Source organism: Camelina sativa, chromosome 4 (genome assembly GCF_030686135.1).
Source record: "Camelina sativa cultivar CO46 ecotype springtype chromosome 4, ASM3068613v1".
NCBI classification, from domain to species: Eukaryota; Viridiplantae; Streptophyta; class Magnoliopsida; order Brassicales; family Brassicaceae; genus Camelina; species Camelina sativa.
In genome coordinates, this window is record NC_141883.1 from 31479799 (window position 1) to 31491892 (window position 12094).

The window sequence follows — 12094 nt, forward strand, 5'->3', positions numbered from 1 at the left end:
TAATGTTTATGTATTCAAACTATTTTATTACATTCAAATGATTTCATAATGTATAATTTTAAATTTTAAATTTTATTTACTTTTTTCTAAAATAATTTTTCGCGACATCGAGGGGGGGTCTGAGTCCTAGTTATATTATAAAGAAACTAATTAATGGCTTTTCTGGTGTGTAGTTTTATGTCCGCAAATATATGAATGGTCACGTTGGTTTGATATATCCAAAACGATGACATTCAAATCGGGGAATGTAAGTACGTGTTATATAAACCAATAGACCTAAAGTTGTGCATGCAATTTTTGTTTACTACGAAATAGGAAATTAGTTCCCAATTGGTTGAAACATCAATTCACTTTAATTGCTTAAGTATTTTGATCCTATCACTAACGAAGATATATTCCATGCGTTCCATGTGTATCTTCTCGACTTCTCCTCCTTAGTATTTATGTATCGTGTAAATTGAAACTCTTCTCTTCGAGTTAGTTCCTGACTTTTATTTTCTACATAGCTCTTTTTTTACTTCAAATAACCTATAATATGTAAGAATATATTGAGAAGCTAAATTGTTTTATTACTAGCTAGTGAGTCCCATGTGGGTAACATTTGAAAAGATGTATAGTAATGTGAAATGCTTAAAAGGATATAGAGTTAAAACATTCTTTCAGAAATCACGACGGCAATGAATACAATATAAAGAAAAATATTCATAATGTTAAACAGCTAGCTAAGAGTGTAATACGCTTTATAAATGAAAAGAAGCTATAAGTTATTGAATAACACATGTAATGTCAAATAGTAAGTAATTCACGTTGCACTTCCTCTATTCCTCCGTTAGTCCGATCAACATATCACTCTAACTTATTCACTTGGACTTGTTAAATATATATAACCCGTGGTATAGGCAAATAAGTTAAATTTCATCGCAACATTTTATATATTGATGAACAAAAAATTTGTATAAAATTATAACAATAGCATAGTGCTCGACCATGATACTTTTATAGGGTTGCAATTGTTCAAGAAAATGAAAGAAAAAATGGTATTACCATATTAATGGTTACAATATGGTTTCATTAATTATGTAAACTCAAATCAAAAGATATTCCACTAGCTAGCTACGTTAACATCAATTATTAGTGAAAACCGATTAGAGATTGACCAAACGTTTATTTTTTAACACCAAAAATGTGGTTGATTTAATATTTATTTGGTTGTATAACCTCCAAAAAATGTATACCATGTGTTTTTTTTTTCTCTAAAGGAGTATCTTGGTGTTATATATATGAGACTTGGTGTTATATATTCGAGAGAAAAGATGGTAGAAGGGCGTGGGGAATGCAGGAGGAAGGTGCATACGTGCGTACTTTCCTTGATCACCCAATTGCGGCGAATTGGCTATATAGCCGGTGCCTTGGGGGTAACATAACCACACGATATAAGCCGAGTCGATACATTTTGTGAGCCGTATCATTCGAGAACTCCCACGTGTCTACTCCCATCAAAATCATGTGATGAAGCGACGGTCCGATATTTATTTTGATACACACTCCTTTCTCTTCTCTTGTCATCTCATCTCAGCCGTCCATCACTGCTCTTGTATCTCTCATTGTCATACATTTAACTTTTTTGGTCATCTGTCAAAATTTTGGTGCTGTATGAAAATTTAGGGGTGGTATTGGATTGAAATTTTTGAAAAGTTCAACAAAATCATTAAAATTGAATAAGTGAAATATTGCTAAAGAATTTTGTTGATTAGTTTTTTAAAATCTTGTAAAGTACTTCAAACAATTCCTTTATTTTTGTGATATTTTCAATGACTTTATTTTGTAAAGAAAATGTCTAAAATCATGAACCAATAACATAATAATTGAACTCATTAACAATCCTAGATTCTTTTGTTTTAATTGAATAACACAACAATTTTAATGACTTTATAAAAGTCTGAATCTTTTTTTTTTTTGGACAAATATAAAAGTCTGAATCTAATATTCCAAATTTGTTAGATGTTAAATGACTTTTTACAAATCACAAACCAATAACACTGAACTTTAACAGAGTTTAACAAAATCTTGATCTATAACAACAAATTCTACCTAACATTTAAAGTTTTTAAAACTCTATTCAAATCTCAAACCAATAACTCCCACTAACAAAAAAAAAAAAAATAGTAAGTAAGGTAGAAACTATTAATGATGATCTCAAATATTTGATTTCACATTCTCTTTTTAAGTGCATGTTACTTAAGTAACAAAAAAAAAAAAAAAAAAAACAGAGCTTATGTGTACCAACCATATATGATCTCGATCATTTATATATAAAAAGTATGAAACTTTGTCAATAAAATATATATATATATATATATATCATAATACAAAACCCAGCTTATTGTTAGCTTTCTATTTTTGGTATATTTATTGCTTTTACATACACGAAAACTACTTGAGATTTACGAACACACTAACGAATACAACTGTGTATGTGGGCATTATAGATATAAATTTATAGAAGCATAGTCCACAAAATTCAGAGTCTCAGTCCTTTCCTTTTCAACAATCTCTCTAACTCCACTATACATCCCAGTTTCTCCCACTATAAAAAGAACTCGTTTCCTCTCTCTCTCTTCTTCACTTCACACACCAAAACTATCTTCAAGAAACTCTCCATATATTCTCTATACAAAGTTTAGAGAAAAAATTGGTTAACCAGATCAAATATTATATAAAAATTAAAGGTATACAACACTTTTTTCTCAAACAATGAGATTATCTTTTTCTCCCGTACGTCCGCATAGTGTAGTGACGCCTTCACTACCAAAACACGACGCTGTGTCTTATATAAATGGTACGACGTCGAATCGTCAGTGTCGATGTGTACTTACTCTTCCTTCTCCTACAATCTCTACTTCCCGACCACCGGTTATACCCAAACCAGACACCTGGGAGAGTTTGCTTCTAAACCAAGATCAAATCTCCAGCGAATCGTCCCCCTCTGGTTCTAATTATCCGGTTAAGCTTGGCCGGAGATGGATGGAGTACCAGGGGCTTCAAAATTGGGATGGTCTTTTAGATCCATTGGACGATAATCTCCGGCAAGAGATTCTCCGGTACGGTCAATTCGTCGAATCGGCTTACCAAGCCTTCGATTTCGATCCTTCGTCTCCCACGTACGCGACATGCCGGTTTCCCAGGAGTACTCTGTTAGACCGATCCGGTTTGCCTAATTCCGGTTATCGACTAACGAAGAACCTCCGTGCCACGTCAGGTATTAACTTGCCACGTTGGATTGAGAAAGCGCCAAGCTGGATGGCTACACAATCCAGCTGGATTGGCTACGTGGCAGTTTGCCAAGACAAAGAAGAGATCTCGCGGCTTGGTCGTAGAGACGTCGTCATCTCCTTCCGTGGAACCGCCACGTGTCTCGAGTGGTTAGAGAACCTTCGCGCAACGCTGACTCACCTCCCTAATGGGCCTACTGGACCGAATCTAAACGGCTCTAACTCTGGGCCCATGGTCGAGAGCGGGTTTCTAAGCTTGTACACTTCAGGTGCTCACAGTTTGAGAGACATGGTGAGAGAAGAGATCTCGAGGCTACTCCAATCTTACGGCGACGAGCCGTTGAGTATAACCATAACCGGCCACAGCCTCGGAGCCGCGATCGCGACACTAGCTGCCTACGATATCAAGACGACGTTTAAACGTGCGCCCATGGTGACCGTAATATCTTTCGGAGGTCCACGTGTCGGAAACAGATGCTTCAGGAAACTCCTTGAGAAGCAAGGCACCAAGGTTCTACGAATCGTGAACTCCGATGACGTCATCACCAAAGTTCCTGGAGTCGTTTTAGACAACAGAGAGCAAGACAACGTGAAGATGTCGTCGTCGTCGTCGTCGGCGTCAGCAATGCCGAGCTGGATACAGAGACGCGTGGAGGAGACGCCGTGGGTTTACGCGGAGGTCGGAAAGGAGCTTCGGCTGAGCAGCCGTGACTCGCCGTACTTGAGTAGCATCAATGTGGCCACGTGTCATGAGCTGAAAACGTATTTACATTTGGTAAACGGGTTTGTGAGCTCCACGTGTCCATTCAGAGAGACGGCTCGGAGAGTTCTCCATAGATGAAGATTTTATTTATCGGACATTCTCAAACGTACGACTTTAACTTTTGAACAAAGTAACAGATCTTATTCGCTACATATCTCTAACTTAGTCGTAGAACTAGGAACAACAAATTAAGTAGAAGACAGCTCTAAAAGAGCGAAAAAAATGTATTGAAATTTCGTATAAATCTCAAAAATACTTTATATATATGCTGTTTTTTGTTTGGTATTAAAAAATTGGCAAATATTAATGTGGTCATGATCAATCATAAAGTTTTTAGTCACACGAGAGCATGTGTTTCTAAAACTCGCCTTAAAGGCGTAAATTGTCTTAACTCGGGAAGAAGTGAAAAGACAAACGTATCCCTATCTCCGTCCAAATATGATAATAATATCTCAAATGATGGCGCCACGTAAGCACCGACCGTTGAAGAAGTTGACTGGATCTGTTGTACTTTGCAAAAAAGCATAAGAGCTTCAGTTACTTGTGAAACAAATCTAAAATCCAAATGAAAACACGCATCATGCGCCGTCCATTTATTTACCGTATAGCATTCTTACCTTCCTCATTCATAAATGACGCGTTATATTTTTTTTTTTGTAAAAAAAACATAAACGTTTTTGTTATGAGCGACATTGTTTCATTAATAATACAAAAGCAAAGGCTAACGTTATCCAATATACGTTTTATGAAATTATCTAAAAAGGATGAAATAAAATGCTATACATTACAATTTAAGGCTGCAAGTTTTTTGGGTTCAATCTTTGGAGTAATGGTTAATAGTAAAGTTTTTTTTTTTGTGTGTCAACGGTTAATTAATAGTAAAGTTAAAAGGCGAGAGTTTACAACAAGTAGGAGACGTGATGGACGGAAGGGAGCGAATGTCATCGTTGTGATATATACTGTGTTTATAGTTTTAATAGTTGTCAAAATTAACTGTTTACTCGTAAATTATTCATTTTCGTTTCAACTCTATTGGCATAAAACTGTTTCATGTATATTCAATAGAAATAGAATTAGTTTATATATACACAAATAACATTTTATTAGTACAATATGTTATGCAAATACTGCATATCTCATTCTCACTTAATTAGAATTACATAATTTCTGATTATTTTGTGTTTTTTTTTGAAGAAAATTCAAACTATGAATACACGAAAAAGGTAGAAACATCTTTTTAGAAAATTATATATATGAGATGAGGCACATCTTGCACATGAAAAGGGGAAGAAAACCTGGAAATGGTAGAAGGTTAGTTTTGTTTAATTTGTACTTAGGTTAAATGTATTACGAACTCTAATCATATGAATTACATTGTCATCAAAATTAAATATAGTTTTCTATTCAAACAAAAAAAAAAGGAAAGAAAAAAATTCCTTAGCTGAGACATGAGAGCGGCGGCCAAAGCATCACTATTTTTGTGGTCAAATGGGAGGAGAATATATGGCCTGAGATCCAAGCCGTATACGTACATATATAGGCACGTCGTAGTCTCAAATATAGATGTACAAAAGTGAATAGATCGCATAACCGACCCATACCTAAAATGCTAGATATACGTAGTTGAAGAAAGTGATCCGAAATTATATCAATATGGAGACCGCCACATATTTTAGATCATCAACCTAAAATTGAAGTTTCACTCATTTTCTTCAATGATTAAAGTTATATTATAGATGTCAATAATAACGTATATATATAGTTAAGTTTTTCCGTTTCCGGTATCGTGGACACCTTATAGCACTTCAACTATATTTTCCGACCACTTTTTAGTTTTAACATAAAAAGTTTCAAATTTTATTCATAAAAGGGACTTTTTTTTTCTGTTCGCGTGTGCATTTTCTCTAACACTGGTCCAGAGTATACCATCTATCATACATAATATAATTAGTCATTTACACTTAGTATGTCTTCCGTTTTTCTTGTTAGTATATATATACTCCCCCTTTTCTTTCTTTTGGTATATATTGATAAAACTTTCAACAGTTTCATAACGTATGGTGTATACATAGATGACATATTACATTTTTTATAGAACGAGTAAGTTATTTTGGGCGTCGAACACAAATTCTAACTTGCGCTTGATACATGATTATACCAAAAAAAAAAAAATACAAAAAACAAAAAAAAGTTACGGTGACAAGTTCAAAATATTAATCGAAATCCAAAAAAATAATATACGTGAATCATGTGATATGCTCATATGCAGACAAATGTCATCTTAATTAGAGCTTTCAGCCGACTTTTGAACAAGGACTAAAAACACTCTACGCCTACGCCATGCGGAGAACACGCCAAGTCGCCAACAACTAGGTACTTTATTATAAATTCTAAATTATACTATTCTTTTGTTGACGGGATATATATGTTGATGAAATGATGATTGAATAGTTAAACACTAACTACTGCATTATTTCGTACTTTAGTCTTTAGCCCTAATTATTCGTTGGCCAAACAAAAAAAAAAGATTAGTTATATATTATATCTTCTATTTATTTTATTTTTTTCAGAAAAATTCTTCCAAATCATTAACAATTCTAAGAAATTATGACATGATCGTAAGAAAAAAGAGCGATCATAAAATATACATAAATAGATGATGACGTATAATTGACATAACACGAAAATTAAAATATTTGACATAGTATATGAGTATATAAACGATATATAGGTAGAGGAATGTGTACGTGTATATGTACATGTGTGTATGGCTTTATGCCTCCTACATCTCAACATTGTGCAAAATTGCGGCTACCCAATAGAATTAGTCAAAACAATGAAAATCAGTGCATGTCCTAATCTCTCTCACCCAACTTTCACCTTCATTTCAGTCGTCTCATGCAATTTTTTTGGTCAATTATTTTAGTATCAAACAACTACGGTTTTGTAAAATTGTTCTAAAAAAAGACTATGTGTTGCATATCAAGATAATGCGCGGTGTATTAGTTTTTAGAACTATTTGCTTTGTACTCAAAATTAATTGAAGATTGTATAAGCTATGTTATTTGTTATTTCTTTCACATTTGCTTTGTACTCTTGATCCAATACTTTTACACGTTCACATTTCATTTTTTTTTTCTTTAAAAGGAATTTTTTTTTCTTTTCTTTTAATTGTCCAACTGAACTGACCCTGTGTTCTGATTTCTGAAAACGGATCTATAAAAGTAGATATGGTTTACAAAGTGAAAAGAGTCGTCTACCCTTTTTCAAGTTCGAACTTCAACATTTCCAATTCCAGTCGAAGTCCCAACGACGTGTGGGGTGTGAAGTGTGAACAGTATATTTGAAAACTTAAATAGTATTTTAAAAATCTTACAAGACGTACGTCAGTACGTGTAGCTGATAATAACTCCCCAATATCCGACCAACGCAATGTACTGTATCATGTATTCATTCGTCTGTATACACATTCCCCATCAGATATATACGACTTTAATATAAATGAGAAAAGGAAGACATACCAAATGCAATGTATCATGTGCGTGTATTCAAATTTCCCCATCAAAATTCACGTATATAATAAATAAATAAGAAAAAAATAAGACTTTAAAATATTATAAAATACTTCCTAGTTATTATTTCACTCTGGTGTAATTAGTTCGACATGTCAGTTGGCAAGGAAAGAAGGAATATTTATAAGATTAACTTATGCAAGTTCATATCCGTCAAAAAAATATCAAAACTTGTAACAGAAATAAATACATTGATCAAATAGCAGCAGTATTTTGGTATTATTAAGTATAAAACATAAAATTAAGATAATATAAGCTGTAAAAACGAGAGAGCTATTCATGGGAAAAAAAAAATGTTAAGGGATAAAACGTTGTAGTTTTGACTAAAAAGCCCACAAGCCCAATAGCTTTTATTTTTGCAACCAAAAAAAAAAAAATCAAAGAAGACAACAAAAAAAAAAAGCACGAAGCCTTCCTTCTCCGCCGCATCGGCCATTGAAACCCTAAACCCCCTCTTTTGATTTTTCTTAATTTGTTCCATCAACGCTCTGTGCAAAGCTTCTTCACTCTCTCCATCTCAGAACGGTCTTGATTTTGCATACTCCTCTCAGAATCTCAGGTTAGTAATTCAATCTCTTAGTGCATGTTGTAGTCTTTGGAGGAATTAGGTGATGAGATTGTAGAATTAGTCGGAATCTAGAATCCAAATTCGAATGGTTTGATGTAATGTAAACCAATTCAAAGATATGGAATCGGAATTAGGTGATGTATTCGAATGGTATGCTTTAACCTCGGCTCTCTCTGAATCTCAGAAAGAAATCAAAATCAGAAAAATGTATAATCGTAAGCCAATGGAGAAGAAGAAGAAGGAAGGCATGGCTTCTAATAATCAAGATATGAGCTTTAAGAACATTATGAAAGATGTTAAATTCTTTGGTAAACACACACACTCTCTCTTCTCTTCTCGCTATGTGTATTATTATTATTGCTGTTAGTGTTTTGTTCACATTCAGCTGGAATTGTTGTTGTTGTTGTTGTTGTTTAGCCTCTACGCATATGACATGGAAGGATAAGAAAGCATTAGAGAACAAGCAAGTGACTGAACTTGGTGGAAAGGTTAGATTTTTCGTTTACACAAATGTGTGAAAACTATTGCTGTTAGTCAGAAACCTGTTTCGATCATTTAGGATTTTCTATGCGATAACCTTTGTGATGTTATATATTGCAGCCTCAAAAGAAGCAGAGGCTACCTTTGAGTGTAGCGCTAGTACCAATGAAGAAACAGAAAGAGAGAGAAGAGAAGATGTTGGACCAGGTGAACTTTTTTTTACATTATGAACTTGCTCTGTTTTGTTTTTTTTTTTGGATCCATTACGACGACATCTGGTTTCTCACTTGTTATTTTGGGGTGTTTTGCAGAATAGGATTCTTGGGAGATTTGGAGGACAGTTTGGGAGTGTAAGTACTAGGAAACCCGTAGAGAAGAAGCGTACGCCAGAAGAGAGAGTCTTGAAGTCTACTGTAGGACATTTCAAGGGCGGTGTTCTTGATGTTAGGCATTTGCTACATCCCGGTAATTCATTAACTAATGACAGAGATTTCAAGATAAAGAAACACAGTAAGAGGGAGAACATGGGAGGAGGTGGTGGTGAAGGAGGCGGCATCAAGTCTAAGGGAAAGAAGAAAAATGGTAAAAAGAAGAATAAAGGAAAGAAGAAAGGAGGCGGTAAGAAGAGAGGCAAGCCTTCACGGTGAGCTTTGTAACAAGTTTTGAAGCAAAGATGAGTGCAGTTTACAGCTATTATTGACCTTGGTTTTGATTGTGTGTTATCTTCGATTTTTGTAGAAAAGAACGAGATTGTTAAATTATTTTGCTTGCTTAATAGATTTCAGCCAAACCACCAAAATGATTTTAATAGATATTGAAAACAATTTTTGCATATTAAAAATATATAGATATTGATAACTTTTTCAGTATCCGACTATCGTTTATACATAAATGATATCAAATTTCAAAATCATTTACAATAACTGACACAAATAATGAAAATCATTTGTTGGTAATTTTACAATAAGGCCAAATGGAAAAACAAGTAAATCACATTGGCGTTGATGTTTTTACTCTCGTTTATAATGTTTTCATGTCTATTATTTTACCTTTTTGGCCGGAAAGGCTAGAAAACACAATACAAAATCTGTTTTTTTTTTTTTTTCTTTTTCTAAAGACCGCCGTTTTTTGTTTGGCTCATCATCCACATTTGAGCCCCTTAGGGGAAAAATATAGTATCCTTCTTACATCAATAATGATTATAGAGATGATTCAAGAAAATGAAAGGTTGAAAGTCGTGGATTATTACTCAACTTTGCTCGATCCAAATAAGATTTTGTTTTTCCATTTGCGTATGATGTGATTTTACTTGACGTAGTGCTTTCTGTTGATCGTGCCAAAAGTTCATTGATGTGATGGATTATATTACATAGCACTTTAATTCCTAGCTGGAATTTGGACCCAATTCAGAATTTTTTTTTTTTAACACGGTGGGTACACCGTCCAGTTTTTCCACCTTGTACGTGTCCTAAATCGTGACTTGTCGAGAAATTAGGGTGGTGGGTGATTGCATGATCGGTGAACTAGCTCTTGTCACTATTTTATACATGTCTAAATCAAATCAAATATCAAATTACATATATGATGTGAGTGAGGTACTTAATGACACTTTACATACTAGATAAGGTTTAAGTCTTATATATCATCCGAGCTTGTTTGTATTTATATTACCGGCCACAACGTGCAACAAGTGATAAATTAACCAACTAAGAGACGTAGTAAACTAAAATCACCACATTAGATAAATTAAAGCAAGACGCGTGTAATTTTTCACATCCTCAACGTGAGTGTTATGTTATGTTATGAAAATCTAATCACTGCACATATTTGTAGTCAAGTAAATGTTTAGAAATCTTTTAATGGTATAATGTTACTACCATCATGCCCAAATACTAATATTCAATATGATCGATCCATCAAATTAAGCGGTTAAATACAATGATGATTTATTCGTTCTTATGTGTTATTATGACTTATGACAACTGTATAAATTTTATTACTATAATAAGAAGATTAGAAAAAAAAAAAAAAAGAAGACAAAAATAGCTACTAAATCAGCATCAGTGACTGAAAGATGTAAAAACAGAAGATTACGGGCCTTATAGAATATATGGGCTTCGTCTAAATCAAAATTGAATATAAATCTAAGGCCATTTTAAATCACGTGGGCTGTCAAATTCTATTTAAATTTAGATGTTATGGATCTTTTAACTTGATCAAAAGTTCTTATAATATATTCTTAGTGGATCGATAAAACGTAAATCATCCATGCCGAAATGTATAGACTCGAACCTATATAAAATAGTGTATAAGAATTTGAAATTTATAGTAAATTTCAGCCTGCACCTATAAGACATGTAATTAGACTTGGCCAAAATTTTCAGAATTGATTCCAAATCAATCATACCATTAGACCAATTATGACCCCTTTTATTCAACTAAATGGAGGAATATTTTGAATATAAATTATACTAATCATAATGATGTGAGTGAGGAGGAAAGAATAAAGCATAATGTGATGAGAATGGAATCAGAAAATTTAAGAATTGTGTGTTGCTTTATCCCTTTGTATTGTTTCGATACGTCTATTTTGGTGTTCAAAGTTTCAAACCCCTTCTTTATTTTCTTCTTCTTAGTGCTTTTGGAAAATGAGAAGAGAAGGGGCTCAGATTCAAAGCCCCACCTATAAAGATACCATATAGTTAGCACCCCACATTCACACCCATTAATTCCACACATATAACCAACTAATACACCCACATAATTAAATATCAAACAATCATTACCTACGGGATTGGTATTTAGTAGATGGTTTACCATTTCAAAAGAAACTTGTATAACTTAGAGACTTATATATGAGATGAACATAATTATTCAAATGGTTGACAAAAAAAGAATGAAAGAGATAGGATATGATTAATCAATGTTCATACAAAACTGCATGCGTTGCGTTTTAGAGAACTTTTCTTTTAAAATATTTACATTGTATCAGCTCAACAAACCTTAAAAACGAGTCTTAAGATTGATATGAAATCTAAAGAAACCATCATCTAACAATTTTGCATGTTACATTTTAAATAAAACTCATGGGAATTTTTTTTCACTGTATGATTCTATGAACATTGTGATTTGTGAGAGACAAGATTTCAGTTAAAAGCACAGGACTTGATCGATACTATACGTATAATTTGTCTTAAGCGATTACAAAAACAAGAAAAAGAAATTTAAAAAAAAAAAAAAAAAAAGGACTAGACAGTGCATGTGTTTTGGACCGTTTGGTTAGAGTGATAAAAAAAAAAAGATAAAACTGTCCATAAACATAGATCTCCTCAATCCATGCGCAATCCACCTGATCCGTAATACCTTTTTCACCCTTCACCCAGCAAACCTCGGATCGAATAACAACGTCTTGCTATATAAGGGTAGTATCGTCTTTTAC

The 12094-nt window shown here is 33.5% G+C and overlaps 1 protein-coding gene and 1 pseudogene across 2 annotated transcripts; both read left to right on the plus strand.

The window, feature by feature from the left end:
* Positions 1–2630: 2630 nt before the first annotated feature.
* On the plus strand, positions 2631–4299 carry LOC104784407 (phospholipase A(1) DAD1, chloroplastic pseudogene; annotated as a pseudogene). The gene has a single exon (XR_015596212.1). The product of XR_015596212.1 is annotated as a phospholipase A(1) DAD1, chloroplastic pseudogene (transcript).
* A 3661-nt stretch (positions 4300–7960) lies between these two features.
* Positions 7961–9454, plus strand: LOC104783036 (uncharacterized). Its single transcript, XM_010508114.2, has 5 exons — positions 7961–8166; positions 8360–8483; positions 8593–8663; positions 8776–8862; positions 8967–9454. Exons 2-5 carry the CDS (start codon positions 8381–8383, stop codon positions 9300–9302), a joined length of 597 nt encoding a protein of 198 aa, XP_010506416.1. The 5' UTR covers positions 7961–8166; positions 8360–8380; the 3' UTR covers positions 9303–9454.
* The last annotated feature ends 2640 nt before the right edge of the window (positions 9455–12094 follow it).

Coding starts and splice junctions, on each gene's coding strand:
- LOC104783036 (XM_010508114.2), top strand. CDS start 8,381: ATGTATAATCGTAAGCCAATGGAGAAGAAGAAGAAGGAAGGCATGGCT. Junction 8,664..8,775: donor TGACTGAACTTGGTGGAAAG/GTTAGATTTTTC, acceptor TATATATTGCAG/CCTCAAAAGAAGCAGAGGCT. Junction 8,863..8,966: donor AAGAGAAGATGTTGGACCAG/GTGAACTTTTTT, acceptor GGTGTTTTGCAG/AATAGGATTCTTGGGAGATT.